The sequence below is a fragment of the Candida margitis genome (assembly GCF_024628925.1).
Source record: "Candida margitis strain CBS 14175 chromosome Unknown scaffold41, whole genome shotgun sequence".
Lineage (NCBI taxonomy): Eukaryota > Fungi > Ascomycota > Pichiomycetes > Serinales > Debaryomycetaceae > Lodderomyces > Lodderomyces margitis.
The window spans coordinates 22,307-46,819 of record NW_026261800.1 but is presented as its reverse complement, the minus strand read 5'-3'; the positions used below and the strand labels follow the sequence as shown (position 1 = coordinate 46,819).

Below are 24,513 nucleotides of genomic sequence, written 5' to 3'. Positions count from 1 at the left end.
TAGTTGGATTAGTTGGGCTCTAGGGGAACTTTACATGTAAAGTTGATAGAAGTTTCGAATAATGACCATTTCATCCACAAGATTGTTGACGGGTATAATAATAATTGATGGAACATAGCTGTAGTTGTTTGTTGTACGTTGTATTTTCTTATTATCTGAGTCCCTCTCTCCTCTTTAAAAATATTTATTTTAGTTTAACTCCGGTTACATAGAGAATATAAAACCGGATAAGTTGGCATACAGTTACAATCACAAGAATGATAACTCGATTTAAACCCCCCCTCACTTCTATTTACTGGTGGCCGTTGTGAGTTGAGTGTTGTACAGTTTGCACCGAGGAATCAATATCTTGTAGTGTCTTGTTCAAATGAATTGGATCTAATTTGTCCCACGAGGGAGTTAATCCAGCATCCATATAGATTGAATTCAAGGGCGACCCAAAGACTGTTGCTTACTTTACACTTTGCAATTTGTCACTATTTAGGAAATGTGGGTAGCTGTTATAGTCACCCGAACTTAATGAGTAAGTCTTTCTTTAACCCGACGTGTTTCAAGTAGAACCAGTGTCTATATCACGACACACACTGTTTTCATCAAGTCACAAATGTCTCTGTCTAATTGAAGCGTTTATGTTGATGCTTGATGCGCGTGTTTCTTTGATGCCTGAGGAACGATAGAAAAAAAAAAATTAAGGAGCCATTGCCAGCTCTTTTAGTATGGTCGAATGAAAGACACTCCAGTAGTGACCGCATACAGGTCAGACGATGATCTTGTCGAATTAAAGAAATGGTTTTATGACTTTGACGATACCCATGATAATCGTAAACTTGCTATAGAAAGGGTCAAAGCTCTTTTAACAAGAAGCAGATTGCCTCATGGAATCGAAGCAACATCCATTTTGACTTCGGCACATTTGCGCGATGATGATGATGATCCAGACACGGACACCAATGTGATTCAACTTGCTTACACAATGGCATTGATCAGGTTTGTTAATGGACTATTAGACCCATTTCAACAATCGAATTACGCAGTTCCAATGCAACTACTAGCCAAGCAATTGAACTTGCCTACATTTTTTGTTGAGTTGAGGCATATGGGTACACATGAAAACATGCCGAGCTTGGATATATTAAGGATTGCAACAAAAGAGGCGTTAACCTGGCTATATGATAACTATTGGTGCCACATAGTAGACGAGTCTAAGCAGACATCTAATGCTTCAGCAGACATCTATTCGGAGGTCGTCCACTTTAGACTGACCCAATACGAAGAGTTGATTACCGTATTTCTGGTATATGAAAATCTCAAGACTTTCAAGAGGCTACGAAAGGATAAATTGGAGACACCGCTATTCAGTGGTTATAGTAATGACCAAGATGTTTTTAAATTGAGAAATTGCGTAAACGAATTGATCGAGTTCGCTAAAAGTGACCCTGATTTATTTGCAAACTTGCTCATCAGAAAGTTTTACTTGCTTTACCCAAACCAAAAGCTTGTATCCAAGGGTATCAAATACAATCCGTTGCTTGAAAAGCTTTACCATCCACTACTTGATGGACTTGGCAGCGCATTGATTGTCCTGTTATTTATTAAAACAATGCAGCTACTCGATGGAAGAGTGGTAGGAGAAGTTGACCGGCGAGTATTCAAGAAGTTGGGCTTTGCAACCACCTTATTAGAACTGGAAACAGCGCAGTTATTCGAATGGTTACCATATTTAATCAAAAGCATCCTATCGCAACCGTTCTCCAGAGAACATTTCACCAGGGCTCAGATAAGTGATCAAGAAGGGCTTTTCAAGTATGTGTATGAAAGTCTAGTGAGAATTTGCAAACATGATGATTCATTACTAGTAAAGTTATTGAAGATTGTCAAGGAATCAGCTAGTCAGAATCTTGAACTGGCTTTGTTGGAGGAGATAAATAACGCATATGATGAGGCAGTAAAACGGACTAGTAAGAATGCTTTTGAACTACCTCCATCATTAGATGAGATACTAGGCGAAAACGCCAACAAGAGACATTTGGCAGAAGAGGAACTGAAGTCAGGTAAAAAAAGGTCTAAAAGATTAGATAATAACGAGGAAAAGGTCTATTTGATGGATCCGCATGAAGACTGGACGCCAACGCCGTTTGGAATGCCTATCTGATAACAGTATATAATGTATGAGCTTTAGATTCGAGTATTTGCTGTAGAGAGTTTATTATCAGTTGACACTTTTTTTGTGTTATCTTTTTCGCCTTTTATCTTTCAAAAGGGAGACATAATAAATAATCAAAACTGTGGGTTCTTTACAAAAAGTCACTCCTTTCTTCATCTTCAACGAATAACGTTACATTATCAAAATACACTTGGATCATCATAGTACTACATTACAGAAAAGTTACCCTCTAGCATTTTGGCAGCATATGGGTTCAACTTGAAACAGAAGCAAACATTTTCATTTAATCGCATAACACCACCTTGATTCATAAATGAGTCCTCAATGGATACCACAGAATATACAGAAGAGGCTACTATTATATGTCCTAAACCAGTTGTCACTATTTTCAGAAGTAGATTTACCAAATCTCGAAGAGGTTTCATTGAATAACATAACGTTGAAAGATGTGAGTATCGATCCCGAGAAGGTTGGCAAACTTCCCGGTTTCAATCTTCGGCATGGAAAGGTAGGAGCGATTGAGCTAACTACAATTTCGGGAATCAGCGCTGTCAAAATTGATGTGAAAAATGCCGAAGTTGTTGTTTCACCTGACTATGATGATGTGGAGAACACAGCTAGCCACTCCCAATTCCTTTTGGCCCAAACCACTGCGGACTTGGCAAACACTATCATGTTGGAGACGGATAATTATGAAATGCAAAAGAGCGAGTCTGCAGTTGGTAGTGACAGTGACAGCGATGCAGAGTGTGTTACACCAATTGCTCCAACTACAAGAAGGCGAAGCTCAACCGTTTCAAATAACTCAACGTTGGGAAACGTTATGCAGAGGGCAATGGAGATGGCACTACTGAGGCTTCAGATTAATATCACAAATTTAACTGTAAAATTGATCACTGAACTGACTGACTTGCTCATGGAAGTGGAGGAGGTCATGATTAATACGGTTAACGGGACGCGCAATATTAAGGTCAATGGTGTCTCTATCAGGACATTGCGTCCAGATGTACCTGATGGAAAGAAGGATATACCGACGAAAACGGACACAACAGAAAAGTCAGAAGATGAGGAGAATGATGATTCGTCTGATTATGGAGAAGAGGCGTTGATGAACAGCATGGTGTTTACCCACGAGGAGGCAAGCTCCATATATATGAGTGCAACTTCGCAATCATTGGGAAAGTCAACCGCAGCAGAGGGACCAGTTGATAATAAACAAAATATTGGAACTACAAAAGAGCCACCTATATTGTTCCATATGGACCAGTGCGATATTGAATTTGATGGACTAAAAGCTATATCAAATTTAGAAGTGAAGGTAAACAAGGTCAAACTTACGACGAGTCCAACAACCGCGACGCTAATTTCCATATTCGATGGCATAACTAGAACATTAAAAATCAAGCTATACCAAATGAAAAGGAAATCGTCATCAAAAATGCAAAAAAACAGTGTCAAATTTCCCCAGTATTCCAATGATGATGATGATGACGAGGTTGATAGTGAGTCCAGTGAAGAAACAACACAAAATGAGCCTTTATTCAATAGCTTTAGGATTTCAAGCTTACAGATTGGCCTAAACGCGGCTATAAAATCGGATGGTTCATTTGCTAAAGTGAATGGACTTGTCATCAATCTTGATAACATTATCGCAAAGCAAAAGAATGAATTGTTATTGTTTGGTGGTGTTGAGGTTGTGGAGATATTACGATTCTGGGAAGGCAACGAGTCCAAGGTTTTCAATTTCGAGAAACCGCACGATGCTGGTCCCCAAAGATCAGTTTCCCCCCTGAGCATACTGTCGGAGACATCATACAATAGTGAAACTACTAGGGCAGATTTCCGGTTTGAGGTGTTTCAAAATGAAGACGATAAATCAAATCTCGAGACTACGCTTTTGTTTGCCAAGGCAGCATTCCTCAATTTGGATGAGCATGATTTAGGATCATTGTTAAAGGTTGCAGACGGAATTAGTGCTGTATCTGCTCGTTACAGCAAATTGAAGAGTGTTTTGAATAGCATTCATAAGCTTCGAGATGCTTCTAATTCCAGTCCACCCAATGTCAATGAAAGAAAAGAACACATAATAGTTCAAACAGCTTCAATCAATGTGACTGTTGCGATAGAGAGAAACTTGAAACTACAAATCGGGATTCTTCCAATTTCTTTTGACTCTATCAAAAGCGAGTTGAATATTGCCTCCATTACAGGCCATGGAATCGTGGGCAACCAGCCAATAGGGACGCTATTTAATGTTACAGGAGTAAATGTGTACCAGAAAGCAAGAGACTTTAGGGCTTTTATCCATCCAAATGCAGCCAATTCCAATGGAACTAACCTACCCCGTGCATCAAATTTGAGTACTTTATTAACTGTGTCGATTCTGGAAATTGAATACGGTTCTACATTAAGCTACTTGAAGCTCTTTGTGAAAGAGTCACAACACCTAATAAACTCTTTATTGGAACAGTTGGCCCACGGTGATGTAGCCACGTCATCCAAATCTGTTAAACACGTGAAACTTGATCAACCAAGCCATATGTTGTCGTCAACCAGCAACTTGGATAGAAACAGGAGAATGGGACTTGGCCTAAACAGAAGTCCCATAATGCTGCAAAGCACATATCGCATGAATCAAGTTAGTTATTGTATTCACATTGGAAGGATCTCGATCAAGGTCGATGACATTCTCCCTAAATTTGGCGGCCTTAAAACGGATATATCTGAAATTACACTATTCAAATTGAAGAACGACATACTTGGCTCTATACTTGCTTTGAAAACAGTAAGGACGAAAGATGACTTTATTGAGGATGTTCTTTATCAGTATCAAGGCTTAGAAGCAGCATCAATTGGTGTCCCTTTAGTTACTTTCAAATATAAGTCCATGGAAAGAGCTTCTACCTTGGAAATCGGCGCGCATGATTTCTTATTGGAGTATTATACGTACTGGCTAACATTATTTGGTAAGGATGAATCAATCATTGAACAAGTGGAGGAAGAATTGATTGACACAGCCCCGCCAAAGAAGCTGTCATCGACCCATCGTTTTGATGTTAGGCTTACGTTATACAATTGCTTAGTTGGACTTACTCCAGGTCGATTAAGGAGTAAAAGCTACTTGACCGTATCTAAGGGTAATGTTGACTTTGTATTTGGATCTAATCAATCGCACATAAAAAGCTCTATTAGAGATATTGCTATACTTTTGATTGATGATTTGAAAAATGTGACACCAGCAAATGACTCCAAGATCGACCAATCTAATGAAGTGATTGCAGCTGAGGTGTTGTCTAATCGTGGGTATATCCAAATAGGATCGATTAATTTAGCCCACATTGGGTTAACTTTCAACACTAATATAGAGGAAATACGAAGAAGGAATCATGAATTGGAGATTAGAGAAGGATTGTCAATTATTGAATTTAAAATCAATACTGATGAGATACAGTTGGACTTGTGTGCAGATTCAGCTAATACTTTTGCTCAATTGATTAGTGATTTGAAGTTGCCTTACGATTTTGAAGACGAGGATAAGATGAAGCTAAGAGTTGATGCGGATATGAATATCTTAAATGGCATTGACAGCAACATGTTTAAGAACGTTAGCGAGTCTTTTGCTGAAATGGATATAAATGAGGAGCCGGTCTCTGTAGAAGCCAGCTTAGAGTCGAGTTCAGGCTTGGAATTCCAAGATGAGCATTTTGATTACGTGTCGAGTTACAAGTCCGATACTGAAGCGATTGACCCATTAAAGCTTAATATCAACTTATCAAGAGTGGAGATATATCTATACGATGGCTATGATTGGAAAGATACGAGAAAGGCAATCAGAGGTGCTGTGAAAAAGATTGAGTCAGTGCAAAAGAAACTGGAGGCAAGTTTTAATGAGACGAGCGAACGCAATGGTTCTGAAGAAACAGTGAACACAGATACTGCAGCCGAGCCAGATTCGACCCTGGTGATTCAAGAAACGTTGTACCAATCGATATATGTAAGTGCCCCCAAGGCAGCACAAGGAACAGATTTAGCCAAGAGCATTAATCTTGGGCTACAAAACAACGAAGATGACATCAATGACCGCGAAGACAAGATTGATGCTAATATAAAAAGGGGTAAAAATTACAAAAATCTCAAATTGAGACGCTCGGCATATCACAAAGTGGTGGCAGATTTGAGAAGCATTGACATAGGTGTGGTGGTGTACTCCACAAGAGACCCCAGACGTGACAACACTGATCCAGATATGAAAGTTGAGCTTTTAAATTTGGTTGAGTTGAGTTTGGGAACTATTGACGTTTATGACAATGTACCGTCTTCCACGTGGAACAAGTTTTTATCCTACATGAACATTCTTGGAGAACGAGAGGTTGGAACCAGTATGGCAAAGGTTAGCATCCTCAATGTGCGACCAAAACCCAACCTAGTTACGGCTGAAGCGATCATGAAGGTGTCGGTTTTACCGTTGCGGCTCCATGTTGATCAAGACACTTTGGATTTTATGACGCGTTTTACTGATTTTAAAGACTCAAGATTTGACCTACCACCGGATGAGATTTTGTATATACAAAAGTTTGAAATCAGTCCGATTAAGTTGAAGATTGATTATAAGCCTAAGAAGGTGGATTTTACGGGATTGAGGTCAGGAAGAACCGCTGAGTTTGCCAACTTTTTCATTTTGGATGGATCAAGCATTACATTACCAAGGGCCCATTTATATGGGATGCTGGGTATACCCGAGTTACTGCGTGGCTTGGGCAAAGCATGGGCGCCAGTGTTTCAACTGACACAAGTCTTGGGTATTGTTTCAGGTGTTTCATCTTTGAGATCAGTCGTCAACATTGGCAGTGGGTTTAAAAACTTGTATGTTGTTTCGAGAAAAGAGTACCAAAAGGATGGTCGGTTTTGGAGAAGTCTTCAAAAAGGGACAACCTCCTTTGCCAAGACTACGGGGTACGAGTTGGTCAATATGGGGGTTAAGATAGCCTCTGGTACCCAAGTATTGTTGGAGCAAGGTGAAGAGATGTTGGGTGGCGAGGGCTCTTCATCAAGAACAAACCGTACAACACGTCGTGGTTCAGATGACGGATCTGACACTTCGGTTGATTTCACCGAGATAAAGAATAGGGGCAATGGTGGTGGCAATGTTCTTTTGAGTTCACAAATTTTGAATAAGCAAGTTGCTGAAAAGTTTGGTGATGATTTGCAGTTTAATGGACAAAAGAAGTTATATTCAGATTTTGAATTTGAAGATGACGGAGATGATAATATTGGTATTGATAAGGAGCTTTTGAGCAAATCAATATTTTTGCTTCCAGAAGACGAGGAGATCAACATCAAGAGTTTAGAAACTGTGGATGAAAGCGATGAAAACGGAGAAGCGGGGATGACTCTTGCCACTGCTAGTAAAGATATTACAGGTGACGATGAAGGCAATGTTGATGCGGATGATGAAAAGTACGATATCTACGCTATTGAAGAAACAGATAAAGATGAACTTAAGCAAAAAATGGTTAGTTTATACTCGAACCAACCTGAATCATTCCAACAAGGTCTTTTATCCGCCTATAAGTCACTTGGTAAAAATTTCAAATTAACTGGTAAGCAATTGACTAAATTGAAAAAGGAATTGGACAAGCAAGAAACGGTGCCGGATTCCATAGCGACGGTTTTAAAGAATTCACCGGTGATTTTAATAAGACCAATGATTGGAACTACGGAGGCATTGTCAAGGACATTGATGGGTATTGGAAATGTTATAGATCCCAAACATATGGTTGAAAACAAGGATAAGTATCGAAGTGAGAGTAGTGATGATGGGAAATGAACGCCGCAGGAGCATGGATGATTGTGTGTGGTTATTTTTTGCCGACCAAAGCTTGATGAAGAGTTCTTAAGATAGAAAGAAATGTTCTACTGTGTATGGGCTTTGTAAGTTTGCATTTTTTAGGAATTTTTATAGTAATTTGCATTTAGGTAAAAAAAATAGGAACATGCTATTGATTGATGTGCCTCTTTTTTGAATCAAATGAAAAGAGTAGAGCCAGCTAAATATTCGAGACAAAACCAATATTTCAACATTTCAGCATCTTGCTGTAGGTGCTAGTGTTGTATTTGCCACTACATACTCAGATTGTGCCTGGTGCTCAGATGCAAGAATACCTGATCTCTGATAAGCTTGAGTGGGCCAAGACAGTATTGTACATTACTTTTATGTCTGTGTCTCTGTCAGTTTCTATATTCAGAAACATACACAAAACTAAATGAGAACGTCAAAAACTTTCTTTTTTTTTTGTCTGTCTGTCTGCTTGTCCGTTATATACAAACTTTGTCAAATCTGGTCTTCTCTCTTCCTCTTGAGCCAAATCTTTAATCCCGTGTGAGGAGAAAAAAGCCATCGTGTCGAAAAGAATCACGCTACTTTCTGCTTATCTCCCAAACGCCGTAATATCTGTACATATATATCTCTGATCCCCCAATCTCCACAGACGAAAAACACCCTAAGATGAAGGGTCACAAAAAGTGAAGTACAAGTATAAAAACTGGTGCCGTATGTCATTCCCAAAAGGCTAAGAAATATTTTGTTTTCCTTTCTTGGACAGAGACAAATGAAATGAAAGGCGGTCCCGCTAATGGAGCACAAAACTAAAAATAAAAAGGACACTACGGATATAACGTTGAAGAGAAGGAGTGTGTAGTCAAATCGCCTTTAATCGGACTACTGCCCTTAGCCATGAAACGGAATTGGTATGTGAGTGACTTAAATTTAAGCTACAAACAAAAAGCTTGTCAAACCCGCTGATGATGCTATTATTAATAAAAAATTCCTCTTTTGCCCTTTTTGCCTTCTTCTTTTAAATTTCTTTTTTTTTTTGCTGCACTTCGGATTAACTTTTTGCTTAAATTTTCTTTGTACAACCCCAGTTAAATAATGACATTGTACATTACATTACGCCGTATAAGACACACACACACAAACTTAACAATGGATCTTTAAGCTAACCTCACACGATGATCATACATCACAGGGCAACACAAGACGAAAGATTTCTTATCTCTTTGCAAATACAAGAAAATTTTTCTTTTTCTTTTTTCAACTTCTTCTTCCTCTTCCTAGACCTACAACAGTTTAGTATAACTTTCATGTCATATTACTTGTTAAGTCACAACTACAAATCATATCTACAATCAGTCCATTAGCTTTTATTTTAACTTTAATTAACAAAGAAAAGTTTGAATAAAAACAGAGCATACGAGCTTTTTGCAATCAAAAGACCTTTAGCAGCACAGTGATAATGTCTAATCCTTACACTGGCAGTCACGACACCTCCGATTCAATAATTGAAGTGCAATCAAATGATTATCCACCACCATCAGCACCACCACCAGTAGACCTTGAAGCGAATGATAAAGCAGAAAAGTTCATCACTGAAGAAAACACAACTACTGATGAGTTATCTAAGGAAGCCAGTGTTACCGAACATCAACACGAGCCAGCTACAAAATCACATTTAACTTATTGGCAACGATTCAAATTGAAATTCCCATGGTACAAAATAGCATTCCAAATCTTCTTGGGATGTTTCTTCACATCTTGGTGGTTATCTATTGTCATCCAACCAAAACACCGTCATCAGTGGTTAATCCCTACTGTGATTTGGGGTATGATCATGGTGCGTTTAATTACCTGGCACTGGCGAATCTTGCCCTGGTGCTTGAAATACGTGAAATATGTATGGGATTCATGTTGTGATTTCATCTACACCAAATTATTCCCACAACGGTATCAAAGGTTATTGGCCGGTGCAGCAATTGTCATTGCTGTTGTATTGTTGGGCACATTTATCCCTACCGAAACTGATTTTTCCAAACGACCAGACCGTGCTGTGTCATTTTTCGGTTGTTTGGTGGCCGTATTTGGCTTGTTTGTAACTTCAAAGAACCCCACCAAGATTCAATGGAATACAGTAATCGGCGGATTTTTGATGCAATATATCGTGGCATTGTTTGTCTTGAGAACAAAATGTGGATTTGATGTATTCAATTTCATTTCAACTTTGGCTCGAGAATTATTAGGGTTTGCTAAAGACGGTGTGGCATTTTTAACTGATCAAGAAATTGCTAACAAGTCCTGGTTCTTCTTTACCGTATTGCCATCAGTGGCGTTTTTCGTGGCATTTGTTCACATTTGGTACTACTTTGGCGTTATTCAATGGGGAATTCGTAAATTTGCATTCTTCTTTTTTTGGTCATTGCGAGTCTCAGGGGCAGAGGCGATGACGGCTGCTGCTTCGCCCTTTATTGGGATTGGTGAATCGGCAATTTTGATTAAAGACCTTATGCCCTATTTAACCAAAGCTGAATTGCACCAAGTTATGACTTCTGGGTTTTCAACTATCTCGGGTGCCGTGTTGGTGGGATATATCGGGTTAGGGTTGAATCCTCAAGCCTTGGTTAGTTCATGTGTTATGTCGATTCCGGCATCATTGGCAGTATCGAAATTGAGATACCCGGAGACTGACATACCAGTGTCAAACGGGCAAATCATAATCACTGATAATCAAAAAGCCAATAACAATGAAGCAGAGGAGGATAAGGATAAACCACAAAACGTGTTACAAGCATTCTCTAATGGTGCAACATTGGGATTGAAAATTGCCGGAACGATGATGATCCAATGCATGTGTATCATTGCCCTTGTTGCATTATGTAACGGTATCTTGACTTGGTTTGGTAATTACTGGAACATTCATGAATTAACCCTTGAGCTCATGTTGTCATACTTATTTTATCCCATTGGATTTCTTCTTGGCACACCAAGAAACGAAATCTTGTTGGTGACCAAATTGATCGCTTACAAATTCGTTCAAAATGAATACGTGGCTTACAACTTGTTAATCAACGAAGCTCCTTATAATCAATTATCACCTAGAGGTACTTTGATTGCCACTTATGCTTGTTGTGGGTTTGCCAACTTGGGTAGTTTGGGTATTACTTTGGGAGTATTGAACACCTTGACTAATAATTCACGTGCCAAGGATATTTCTCAAAGTATCATGTCGGCCTTGTTTTGTGGTGGTATTGCTACTCTTACTTCTGCAGCAATTTCAGGAATGGTTTTGCATGATTTGAAAAATTTCATAAATTGATTACCCAGGTCAGAGTGTATATATATTAGACGTTTAATGTACTATGATGATGATAATGATGAGAAAGAAAATGAAATTTTGTAGAGATCAAATTATCAAAACACTCTTTATAAAAACAACCTTAAAAAAATAAACTATAAGAAATCTGTAAATTTAGTAAATTTGGTAAAAAAAGAACGAAACAAAAACTCATCATGAAAATAACTCTGCTTTGCAGATAGGTTTAGTTGCAGTCACGACCACTACCCTTGCGTTCGTGTTCAAAACTTTTCTTCTCAGAAACATAATCATATCCCACATGCTTGTACTTAACCAATGTAGAAATAACTTGATTGGTCAAGTCGGCAATATTGTCCTTAAATCCACTTTGCTTATAAGTGGCAATCAAATTGCGAACAGGATCAGCCTTGCTACCACGATGACAAGACTTAAATTTAGGAAGGATATCATAAATGGAATCTAAGATTGTCTTTTGGTGATGCTTCTTTACACCTGCGTGTTTTCCATCAGCATGTTTGGCGTGTTTGGCGTGTTTGCCATGTTTGGCGTGTTTGGAATTTTGGGCATGCTTTGCATGCTTACCACCCTTTGCATGTTTCAAGCTGTCAGGGCCCAAATGTAAACCTTCATGTACAATAGTACCATTAATAGCATCAACTCTTCTAGCCAAACCCTTCTTGAATCTTCCAAATTCAATCTCTTCTTTAAATTTAGCAGTTAAGCTACCAAACCCATGATTACCTTTGCCTGACAAGACAAATGTTGAACTACCATTTTGCTTTTGTTCAATTGAAATGTGACCAAATTTTCCATCAAAATTCATTTCCAAACTCTTGACATCAACAATTCCAACATCGTATTCAATTTCATAATCGCCATCATTGCCAACTTCTTTATGTTTCAAATTAGTTGATAAAATTAATGGATAACTATATGACGTGTTGACAGTGTGAATTGTGTTGAATGGTAATTCGGGCTTTTTGTGATGCTTGACTCTAACATGGCCCGATTCTGGCTCTGGAGGAACATCTGGCTCATCATTGTTGGTGATAATAAATGAGCTTGAAGAATGGCCCACGTGTACAAGAGCTTGTGAATCTCCATATCTGCCATAATGTTGAATATTGGAAATTTCACCTTTAGAGTAGGAGCTAAAGGTTGTGTTTAATGTCTTGTTATTCTTCAAATTAAAGCTCAAGGTACTCACAATTTGGGCTGAAAAGATACCATTGACAATTTGTTGGAATGAATGAGTAAATGGAATTGCAACAGGGATTGCTTTAGCTCTATTCTCGTGATCAACATTAATCAAAGCCCCAGAAGAACCAACAACATCTGAGTGTTCGTAAGCCAACAAATTAGCTGATGTAATCCAGTTATCATTAACGGAAGTATAATTGGTAATTCCAACCTCGCCCAATCCATTACTGACTTCAAGTTCCAAAGTCTGTTCACCCAAACCTTGGTGCTCCCAAAGGAATGGTAACAAAGGTGTAACATCAACATCAATCGAAGGTACATCAAATGCTGAATTCGAAACAATTGGACTCCACAATGCAGGTGAAATTCCACCAGTGAAAATTACTGGTTCGGGAGTTTGAGCAGCAATCTTTTCACCATTGAAGTAAACATTGACAATTCTAAGTGGTCCTTTACCAATAAATTCATTACCTTCCTCTTCAAAGATATCCTTAAATTTATCAAGAACGTTGGTGTACCAAAACTCTTCGGCTGCATTACCTGATGTAAAGACCGAAAGCTGTAAACGAGTAGTGTTTTTAGCAACCTTTGGTAATTTCACAGCAAGCCTTTTTGAAGAAATATACTCAACCGGTGCTTCACCCTTTTTAGCCACTGTTAATGGGTGGACTGCATCAGCTGGCTTGTTAATTGCGAAAAGATGTCCGTATCTGTTAGGCGGCCTAATAGGAGAGTCATGAGGTGGTGGTGGTGGTGGACCATGAGGTGGTTCATGAGGTGGTTCATGAGGCGGTTCATGAGGTGGTTCATGAGGTGGTGGTGGTGGTGGACCATGAGGTGGTTCATGAGGTGGCTCATGAGGTGGTGGTGGTGGTGGACCATGAGGTGGTTCATGAGGTGGTTCATGAGGTGGTTCATGAGGCGGTTCGTGTGGAGGTTCAGGCTTCTTTGGTTTCTTTGGGTCCTTTGGTTTCTTTGGGTCCTTTGGTTTCTTTGGGTCCTTTGGGTTCTTTGGTTCATTAAATGGCTTCGATTCAGTCTCTTCATCTTGCAGTTCCTTTTCATGATTTGATCCATCCTCATGTTTTTCATGTTTACCATGCTCCTTCTTTCCTTGATGGTTTACGCCACCTTTTCTAAAATGATGTTTCCATTTTTTTCCATCGTGGTCAAAGTCAAACTTATGGTGTTTCCCATGTTTCTCTGGTGATTGGTCTTCTCTTTCATCATCCGAATCAGAATCAGAATCAGAATCAGAATCAGACTCCTCTTTCAAATGGTGTTGTTTTCCCTTCATAAACTTGCCAAGGTGGCTCTTTTCTTCATCAGAAGATTTGTGATGTGGCGTCTCATTGTCTTTGGCTGTGAATGACCCTACACCTTCATGCTTCTCCCCAACTTTACCATCCCCCTTGTGGTGTTTATCTCCGTCTGGTTTGTCGTGATGCTTGTGGTGCTTGTCGTGCTTGTCATAATCGACATCAAAAAATTGTGCACCCAACGTAACATTGAAAGCTCCAGTCAACCTTTTATTGACAATATTATTCAATTCAAACAACACTTCGTTATCTTCTCCTTCAAATAACTTAGCATATTTAGAAACATCTTTGTTGAAAACGCTGAACACCTTTTGTTTACCAGGTTCAATCGTTGATGTTCTCCAAACTTGCACACCATTGATGAAAATATTTCCCAATCTGTCATATTGTACACCATCAACTTCAGTGAACAAGGTAAGAACAACCTTATTAAACTTGTGCTTCTTTGGAATGGAAAACTTAACCGATTTGGGGTGGTTATAGGAATCGCCAAATGTATGGTTAAGTAAAACTGTCTTGTACACCGGCTTACCAAATCTTGGGCTAGGAACAAAGGGGTTGGTGACTTCAATAATCTCTTTTGGCTTTTTGGAAGTGGAATCAATTTCACCGTCAACTTGTGGTTCCTGTTCAGTCTGGACAAAGTCCAAAAGGTTTCTGAAATAAGAATGGGGATGAGGGATTCTGTCTCCCTTCATCAGTTCAATTATATCCTCAGGTGTGGTGGTAAATGGCTTACTTAAATGATAGAACCCAACAGTTTTGAACAAGGTATAACCAACAAGAACAAGTGTTACAATAACAATGAGTGGGAGTTTATTAAAGGTTGGTGGCTTCCTATGAAGGTTTGCTTCCAAATCAACATTATCTTCCTTCAAATTCTTCTTCTCATCAGGGTATGAGTTGACTTCGACCCATTCTTCGTCACTCAACAAGTGTTGCTTCTCCTTGTCAACTGTGGTGGTATTGACATCACTATCGGAGTATCTGGGCAATGGTTCAGGAGTAGTAGTACCCAATTGTGATCTCTCATAGGGATCATTAATCTTATCAGTATTATCCAGCATACTAAAAGTTTGGTAAAACTATGTATGATAAGATAAAAATGAATTTAAGGATTGCTAATATCAGTCATTAGCATTTTTCAAGGAGTGATCATCTATTATATATATATATATACGTGTGTGTATATTGTGTATGTATGTATAAATGTATGTATGTCTTGTAGTATATTATTTAAGCGTAGTAGTTGCTAACGCCACAATGTATTTAGCTACTACTATTACTATTATTATTATTATGATTATTATTTTCTAAGCCTGCATACGATGCAAAACGACTTAGATATGTAACAGGTAGTGTACTTTTACATAAATTATACAATTGGTTATTGGTTATGGTTATGTGCAGTAAGAATAGGAGATTAAAATAGTCATTGGCTAAAGTCGTAATAAGCCTCAGTATTTTTTTTTAACACAACAAGCCTTGTGTTACATTTTGGGTTGACATATACAGTTGATGGTGAGGATAAGCACCAAGCAAACGACGACGCCAAGACTCACAAGTATGCCCCAAACTATCCATCTCACTTTCCTCTCTCAATATCACCAGACAAACACTCCTTCTTTTAATTGTTTCAAAACAATTCTTCAAAAACTAAAAATTTTTACTTTTAAATGACTTTTTTAAAAAAAGCCACTCCAAAATTTCATTTTATAATAACTCAACTCTTCATCATTCGATGATGATTGGCTACTACTTTACAGTCTTCACTTTTTCTCTTCTTCAGAACAAGGCTCATAGGATATACTTCACCATTATTACACAAAAAACATGTGACTAAAATTCTCAATCACCGAAATAACCAACACACGTTTTTCTCGGCTTTTGATTGGAGAGTACTACGTCATAAACTCTTTTTTATTTTATGTTTTGTGCTTTTTTAACTAGTCGGATAACTCATCCGAGACTATCAAATATAAACAAAAGTCCCTTCCCTATACACATAGGCCCATATAGATTAGATTGCTCTTGTTCGCTATTCATCCATAAAGATTAATCTGTTGTAAAGTTTGGTTGAAGAACAATTGACTTTGTTTAAACAATTTCGTTTCAACATCCTCTTCACCCTCATCAACACCAGCATCATCACCATTTTGATCACGCAAGTTATCCATATTAGTCCTCACGAGATTGATCAACCCACTAATAAACTTTGTATCAATTAAATCATTGCCATAAGTATGGAAAATTAATGCTTGATTTAAAATCTCAATAAACAATTGAAGACTGATGTATGGATCTATTATTGAATCAGCAAGTCGAAGTGATTTTTGAATACACTCAAGTACTCGTTTAGGTTCACGATACAACATGGGTTTAGGTGGTGATGCTTCATCTTCATTTTCATCTTCACTTTCTTCTTGAGTTTTACCTTCTTTTTGCTTCTCATTCTTTGTCTTTTCTTTGTCTTCCTCTTTCTCATCGGTCCCCTCTTCTCCATCTTCTTCCTTTACAGTGGGTGATTCCTCATTCAACGGTAATAAATTTTCATTCCACCAAAATAAATGAGCACAAGCAGAAATGGCTCGACACCCATCTTGCTTCTTCAACAATTTACTTCCATACAACGTCAATTTAACAATCAACTCTTCATAGTCATTTCTGACCAAATGTCTTGTCCTAATCAATATATTAGCAATGGATAGAATAGATTGCAACGCAATTGAACCGCCACTTAACCCATCAAAAGTTTTCCCTTGACTGTACTTGTTTTGATGCGATAATATAATCAACCGTTCTTCATAGATTATATAGCATTGATTGAAAACTTCCACCGTAATCGAATTCAATTTTAACTGATCTGATACCATAGCCACATCAAGATACTTTCTCAATATTAGTTCCGAGGAATATTCAGCATGTATCTGGTACATTTCTTCAATAATCACGGATAAATTCTTGAAATTGGACACAAGGAACCGATTTACTTCATCATGAGAATCATCGCCATCAGTGAGCTCTTGTTTTTGATCTTTCAACTGTCTTTGCTTTTGCAAGTTGACGTACCCCACAAGTTTCAATTTAAATAATATCCTATCGATTAATGTCGGATAAGTGAATATAAAACTTTGGAAATTCTTATTCAAATACTTTTTCCGTAAATAAAATAGATTACTGATCACCAGTTTTGGATCTCGAGGATTATCAATCAATTGTATCAATTTGTTTAGTTTTTCTTGTGTTTCAAGAAATTCCAATGTTGCCAACTTTTCCCCATTGTTAATACTAACGCTTTTAGTAATTCCTAAATCTTGAGCGGTATCCAAATTAGTTGGTGTCTGTTTAATCAATATCAGCATGTACTTGAACACACCATCAATTTCATTCACAGTGGTGTAATACTCCTTTTCTTCTTCTTCACCCTCTTCATCCGCTCCTTGCAATTCCTCCAGTGTTGCCAAGATCTGATCAATAATTGCCATTGCAACTTGCTTTTGCAAATTTGGATTCAATTTGTTGAAAAATGTAAAATAATTCTTCAAGGTCAAGATGGTCTTGATCGATGTAAAGTGTTTGATTGATTCACCAAGTAGTTGAACCAACAATTGCTGTTCTTGCTCATCTTCATCATTGATTAAATGTTCAGCAGCATACTTGTACACCACATCCAAGTTTTCAAAACTGGACGGATCAAAAGTTAGAGATAACTTGATGAATGATTCAAGTAGCTTTGCATGTTCTTGTAAAGATAAATCAGACTCAGATTCATTTAAATTGAGATAAAACTGCCAAAAGGTATTGAATAAGGAAGTTACATCAATAGCCAGTTTATCAGTAGAGCCATCGCCATTGGGAGCGCTTGACGAATCATCGGTGAATTTATAATAGGTGATGAATTTCTCAATCAATGTATTCACCAACTCACTTTTATTCAACAACGGATGTAAATTAACAAATACTTGATTCAACAACTTTTCCAAAGTAGCAAAATGAAACTCATCGGGAAAAATCTGGATCAAAACATCAACAAGATACGTTTGGGCCAAATGATCTCGACATTGGATGATTTGTTCAGTAATTGTAGGAAACACCTTGTCTTCATAAAATGAAACTGCTGAAAATTCGGCATCGCCAGCAGCTTCAGCATCATAATCATCAATGATTTGACTTAATCGAACAAGATTCGATCCAACGAGAATCTTTAATTCTTTACGCTCATTATAACGTAATTCGCGTTCAGAAGAATGGCCCTGATGTTGTAATCGTACCCACAACTTGTTCATTTCAATAAAATTGCCAATTAGGAAATCAACAGTTTCGTTGAAATCCAACTTTGTCAGAAATGGCAATGAATTTTTAGTACGTTGTGACAAATAGTATCGCAAAAATAGTCCTCGAATTGGGTGTTGTACTCCATGACACATTTCAATCATGTCCTTCATTAAATCTTTTGTTGGTGCTCCTTTTAATGCCATATATGTAGTACCCACTACGATCATCATGTATAATCGAGGGACAATGTTACCGGAATACTGAACAATTTCGTACAAATCAGCAAGAAATGCATTTGTTTTAGCCGAAGACACTGTCTCGTCATTGTCCTCGTCACTGCAGTTGCTGTCCTTGTGGTCGCCATTTTCCTCTCGAGTCTTTTTCTTACGTTGTGGATCACTGCTAACCAAATATCCACTGAGCACCTCCAAGGAATCAAAAACCATGATATAGATCTCATAGTACTGCTTGGGACTCAATTGACTAACACGTAATTCGTTTAGAAAATTTGAACAATTCTTTAAAGCTGGTAGTAATTTATATTCATCAAGATTTGTCCTCATTAACTTCAGTTGGTGCTTGATGTTATTGACACATCTATTGAGAACTGCTTCTTGTTCGGATTTGCTAATCATCGTGGTAGATAGGACAATAGTAAAAAGGAAGCAGGTTGTTGATGTAGCTTTGAGATATAGAGTGTATCTCCTTTTGTTTTTCGGCAAACACGAATTATTTAACTCTTTTTGTGTGTTGAGTTTTTGATTTGGTAGCGAATCAAAGGAGACAGAACAAGTTTAACGCTAGCTGGGCTTAAGCTATGATATATCCACGCGCATTTCCTGAGATGTGATTCAGGATCAATAGATATGTAAAGAACTTATTGGTATGTTGTAGACTAAAGATTAATTACCTAAACTCGTAATTTATATATCACTTGGTAGCGTTGTTTTTGGCACTGTCGTGGGAGAATCGCTTTCAAAAAGTTACCAGCGATTGATTGTCGGTAAAGTTGGACATTTATAACGTAATAGAGAGCAATGATTAGACTTGGAAATAAACTATTATATCTATTATTATTAAGCAAATCAAAAACAAAAAAAATTGCTACAACAGGTTCAACGTTGCGCAGTTAATGCAAAAGTAATCAATACCTTTTGTGCCATATCATCATCGTATATAGCCCCCTTCCATTTCACCTGGACCTCGCTTACAATTAAACAGTAAAAAAATGCGCCAACAGCACTAGCGGCATTTTATATAATACGAATCTCTCTCGCAAAGTATCTCTATTAATCAAGTAACGCAGCTACTGACATTTTCCTATCTGATTCAGGCGACTTGGAATCAGAAAACGCACCATTACTAGTATGATGAGCATTGGAAAATTTAGGCGTTGTATCATCCCCTCCCATATCCTTATTATCGCCTTCGTTTTCTGCATCACTCATTTTAACATCATCACCAGCTCTGCCACCCTCTCCTTCTTCGTGAACAACATCATTACTTACGGAAACACTAGCACTTCTGTTACTCTTGGCATAGAAATCATGGTGTTTGTGAACGGGCGAGGTAGTTGCCGTTAATGGATGATTCATTAATGAATTTGTTGAGGAAATAGAAAAGCGAGTTGATGGAGTAAGTAATGGTGAATTGAATGACGAATTCTGGGACAAGTTTCGCCTATGCGTGGCATTATTATAATGGTCCATACTATTCTTATTGCCAAATGATGAAGAATGAGCCATATCAGATACAATTGAACTTGAACGTCTTGATGGTAAGCTATTGGTGGTGGTGTTGGGAGACGATGTGATACCCCTAGTTGTATTGTTGATAACGCCAGGTACATTACCGCTGTTGTTGTTACTATTATTGGTCAACTCAAGATGCGATACTGAATCGTTTCTTGAACCAATAGATCCTGACATTAATGGAGATCCATGATATGCAGGCAGGACATTCCCGCTTTGACTTTGGCTCGGACTGTGAGCATATCCAGATGAATGATGGTAAGCGTGAGCTAAGTTCGAGTGCGATCCATTGACATGTGCTTGCATTAGCATAGAATGAGCACTTGAATGACGGCGATTAGCAAAATTTGAGGGATCATCAATTAAGCGACGTTTATTACTCTGCGAAATTGGCGGTAAAGTAGTAGTTGTAAATGGTAATGCAGCAGTAGCAGCAGTTGATCCCGTATCGAAACTAGCAGATCTAGTATCATGATGTTTTAATAAAGATGGTAGTATGGGTGATTTGCCATTCGCAAACGAATTTATACTAGGTAATGACTGATGATCACTCTGCTTATCACCCCCAAACATTGATGTATTGAATGAGATTTGAGGTAAATGTGTGGTACCTATAGCGGCAGCGGTAGTGGCAGTCATTGTTCCAAGCAATTTACTTGCTTGGTATGAGGATGTTGGGACCCCATTTATACTGGATAAGCTTGAGGATACCCCCATAGGAGGAGCTGTAAAGTGAGGTTGTGGAGGTGGTGGTAAGGACGATGCTGTCTTTGGTTTCGCATCACCTCCAATCTCTGCTTGCAGATGCTGGTATTGTTGCGACTGCTGGGGTTGTTGTTCATGTTGCTGTTGTTGCTGTTGTTGATGCTGCTGTTGCTGTTGTTGCTGTTGTTGATGCTGCTGTTGCAGATTATACTCATAAGCTTTAGCATCATTGCCGTTATTATTATTGTTGCTGCTACTGCTGTTGCTGTTGGTGCTGGTAGATGTCGCCAAACTAGCTCTTCTCCTTCTATTAGCCCCACCATTCCACCAGTTTTTAATGGCATTATCTGACCTTCCATTCAAATGACGTGAGATCTCTGCCCATTTTTTCCCATACTGAGCCACCAATTTCTCAATTAATTCACCTTCTTCAACTGTAATTGGGGCTCTGTTCAAACTAGGTTTTAAATTCTGATGATATCTCTCTCGACATTGCTTTGGGGTACGAGTTTCCAAAGTATTGGCTATTCTTACCCAATTTGTTGCGCCATACATTGATATAAGTTCAAGTAATTTTTTATCTTCCATTGGGGACCATGGACCACGTCTGTTAGCTGGGTTACTATTATTGTTACCACCATTGACATTTGGGATGGCTGTAGATGGCATATTTGGTGAATTGTTTGTGTATGAAGAGTATTGGTTTGTAGTGGTCTGTTGTTGGTTGTGCGCTCCATAAAAAGGTTCTTGCTGTTGTTGCTGCTGCTGCTGATATTCATAGGGATATACAGCTTGTGGTAAATGAGATGGCTCCATTTGGTGATGGTATGGTGGGATATTATGATGAGAAAGCGAAGGTAGATAGTTAGGGTTGCTTCTGCCACCTTGTACAGGAGCAAAATCTTTTTGTTGTTGCTGCTGTTGTTGTTGTTGTGGGTAGGAATATGGTTGATGTGAGGATTCCTGATGATTAGGTGGTGACAAATACTGAAATTGACCAGGTTTATCGTACATCTTGCAAAATTATTAGTTGAAGATTGGGGTTGCAATTTAGAAAAAATTAATAATGAAACTGAAAATAAAAAATAAAAAATAAAACAAATTAAAGATATTATTGTCTGATGTTTTGTTTGCATAAAAGAGACCTGCTCTTTGTAGATGGTTGGTGTTGGTATATGTGTATGTATAAACTATGAATAGGAATATTTGATATTTTTAAATGTAATTGAAGAGTAATACCTGTCTACATATATATATATATACTATTACATAATTCTTAAGATTGTGTTCTTTTCAACTTTATTAATTTTTTTTTTTTAATTTAAATTTTATTTTTTTTGTTGGCGGTTGGAGAATTTTATTTTTTTATTTATTTTATTTTTATATTTTATTTATATTATTTTTTCTGTTTTCTTTTAATTTGTTTTAAATCCGTGTGATGTGCGTGTGGTGTAACAAAAAGAACAATAAATCTCAAACCTAAATTTGTTTTTCCATTTTGTAACTCTAAACACTTTTACTGTCAGGTTTGTGAGTGAGTGGAGAGGGGGGTTAAATTTGTGCCAATTGTATACAACAACAATGTATGCACATATGCAACAGCGGTCAAAGAGAGGGATTAAAGCAATAAGTAATATCTCCCTTAAACACCCAAACATTTCAGCCAGCCTACATACCAAACAGCTAACCTACCAACTCACCCATGTGAAATAATGTAATATGTACCTACGTCTGTGATTATGTATGCAACCTTCCGTTGTTCTTTTGTTTCAAAACGCTTTAGGTTGTAACGTTTCTCTCTCTGTGTTTCCCTTGTAATACCATACCCAAACTGTCAATAGTGGTCATTTGGCATACGAGAAACGGACACGTCTACTGCTTATTCATGTGCGTCGTTAAAATAGACAACCAATTTTTATGGAAACAACCGGAAGATTCAACTCCTTTTAAACGAGACTCAAGAACAACAGCAATAGCAAAATTACAAAAAAAACCCTTCTTGTTCAATTTGATTACTAAACGGTAAAGAGGGGGAAGGGCGAGGAGATACCGATAGACGTGGCAACTGACACAGAATCAAACTCAGACTGAAAGAAAAAAAAGAAGGGGAGCAAAAGTCGATAATGTTTATGATAATAAGGCATAAAGTTCACTGTGTTTATTGTGTTGTACAATTGTGTTATTATTAATAAAATACATATTGTTGTGGCTACAACTGTTGTTGATATTTTAGCTCCAACTGAATCTGAACGACAAAGAAAGGGCTAAGTCACACAGAAGATCTCCTCTTGGTTGCTATCAAGGGGAAGGAGGAAGAGAAGGGGTTACAATGAACCTTGACGGAATTTAAATTTACTTATTACAGTTTATCTGTGGAGCTTTCTTCTGACATATTTCTCTTGTTCTTTTGCTTCTGTTTCTGCACCTACACCTGTAACTGCATCCTGGTGACTTGCATTATACAGAGATCTATTGTTTTGACATGTTGCATGCACTTGCTGATTCTGCTGTTCTATTTTTTATTATTCTTTTTAAAAATAAATTTGTATGTATTATTCCAAAACAAAGAAGCAAGGAGGACAATTCCTCGGGTTATTTTGTTATTTTTTTAAACAAAACGTTGCGTACTTTTCTACTAACTTCAACGTTTATTTGGGAAAAAGAAACTTAAGCTACCTACCAAAAGGCGGCACTAACTGCAGAGATTACCTTGTTGGTTGGTGATAAATTCCTTGTTATGACAGAGGCAACCGAAACACAGATAAGTGTATCTTTGCATATTGGTTTTCTGCTCCAATGTAACAGTTGCATTCGTAAATTAAAAGAATGGCTATGACATAGAAAATTAAATTTAATTTTGAAAAAAAAAAAAACAAGATCTGTTAAACAATAGGTAAGACACAATAGTTATCGTGTTGGCTCTCTTTCCCATATACCCGTTAAAAAGCGAATATTCTCTCTAGGAACACTAGCAGTAGTGTCAACATGAAGAAAGAAAAAGTAAAAGGGATCGTCGTTGACTTTGGACAAAAATTCTATTGTTCTCTGGGGACAGAGTCACATTTAAACCAAACCCAAGAACAATGTCAATTCATAAAGAGAGAAACAAAACCTTCCTTTAAAAGAATAAAAATTAACTATTTGTCTTTTTGTATTGTTTGTGGAATATTTAGCACATTGTGCGTAGGCAAATACACATGCATAGAGATTAACAAATCTCTTGTCAAAGGGATTATTAACAAGCAGAAGAAAGAACAAGACACGCAAGTTACCTTCCTAAAAGAGTTAAGGCAACTGCGCATACATATATGTATATTTGCTACTATACACATTAGTAAGAAGATACTTACTAACCTTGATCCTCTGTTTATCGCGCAGCACTAGTAGTAACAATCTCAACAGTATTTTTACGATACTACTTTCGGTTAAAAAAAGACCAGAGATCCTTTTTTTTTATATTTTTATTTTCTTTTATTCGGCCTCGGTAATGAGCATCCCGTGAAAAAAACAAAATTAATAAAATAAAAATTAGCTTATTATTACACAAACGACATAATTTTAATACACATCCTTACATCAATATTTAGTAGCAACAATACGAAATAACTTTAATTTCGTAGTTCAAACGTTTGCGCTCCTCCAACTTTATACAGAGCGATATCGAGAATAAAAGAACGAACGTTGCACTACCATATGTAATTTGACATTGTTTAGATGCTCACACTCTCACTTGCTGCATATTTATTGTTGCACTCTATGCAAATACCAATATGGAAGACTGTTCACCGCCCCACCTTTCTACTCCCACCCTCAGGTTTCAGAAGACTGGGAGTGCTCCCCCAAATACTGAAACATACGACTATAGTTAAAAGTGTGTCTCAGTGTGGAATACGCAAATGAAACAGAAGAGGTTTTTGCGTCGTTTCACTTTTCGGAGTTAAACTGCCGTT

General features: G+C 37.7%; 6 protein-coding genes across 6 annotated transcripts; 3 read left to right on the top strand and 3 right to left on the bottom strand. All coding sequences in view use genetic code 12, as the record gives it.

Annotated features, from left to right (window-relative positions):
• Positions 1-724: 724 nt before the first annotated feature.
• LAS1 (rRNA-processing protein) lies at positions 725-2,152 on the top strand (the record flags this gene model as incomplete). The annotated part of the gene is made up of 1 exon (XM_051814054.1): positions 725-2,152. One exon carries the CDS (start codon positions 725-727, stop codon positions 2,150-2,152), a length of 1,428 nt encoding a protein of 475 aa, XP_051672348.1.
• A 325-nt stretch (positions 2,153-2,477) lies between these two features.
• Positions 2,478-7,991, top strand: SPO72 (Spo72p; the record flags this gene model as incomplete). The annotated part of the gene is made up of 1 exon (XM_051814053.1): positions 2,478-7,991. The coding sequence occupies one exon, from the start codon at positions 2,478-2,480 to the stop codon at positions 7,989-7,991; it is 5,514 nt and encodes a 1,837-aa protein (XP_051672347.1).
• Positions 7,992-9,459: 1,468 nt separating this feature from the next.
• CNT (Cntp) lies at positions 9,460-11,313 on the top strand (the record flags this gene model as incomplete). Its single annotated transcript, XM_051814051.1, has 1 exon — positions 9,460-11,313. The coding sequence occupies one exon, from the start codon at positions 9,460-9,462 to the stop codon at positions 11,311-11,313; it is 1,854 nt and encodes a 617-aa protein (XP_051672346.1).
• A 223-nt stretch (positions 11,314-11,536) lies between these two features.
• Positions 11,537-14,899, bottom strand: PNG2 (Png2p; the record flags this gene model as incomplete). Its single annotated transcript, XM_051814050.1, has 1 exon — positions 11,537-14,899. The coding sequence occupies one exon, from the start codon at positions 14,897-14,899 to the stop codon at positions 11,537-11,539; it is 3,363 nt and encodes a 1,120-aa protein (XP_051672345.1).
• Positions 14,900-15,874: 975 nt separating this feature from the next.
• VPS35 (retromer subunit) lies at positions 15,875-18,742 on the bottom strand (the record flags this gene model as incomplete). Its single annotated transcript, XM_051814049.1, has 1 exon — positions 15,875-18,742. One exon carries the CDS (start codon positions 18,740-18,742, stop codon positions 15,875-15,877), a length of 2,868 nt encoding a protein of 955 aa, XP_051672344.1.
• Positions 18,743-19,396: 654 nt separating this feature from the next.
• On the bottom strand, positions 19,397-21,577 carry CANMA_002024 (uncharacterized protein; the record flags this gene model as incomplete). Its single annotated transcript, XM_051814048.1, has 1 exon — positions 19,397-21,577. One exon carries the CDS (start codon positions 21,575-21,577, stop codon positions 19,397-19,399), a length of 2,181 nt encoding a protein of 726 aa, XP_051672343.1.
• Between the last annotated feature and the right edge of the window lie 2,936 nt (positions 21,578-24,513).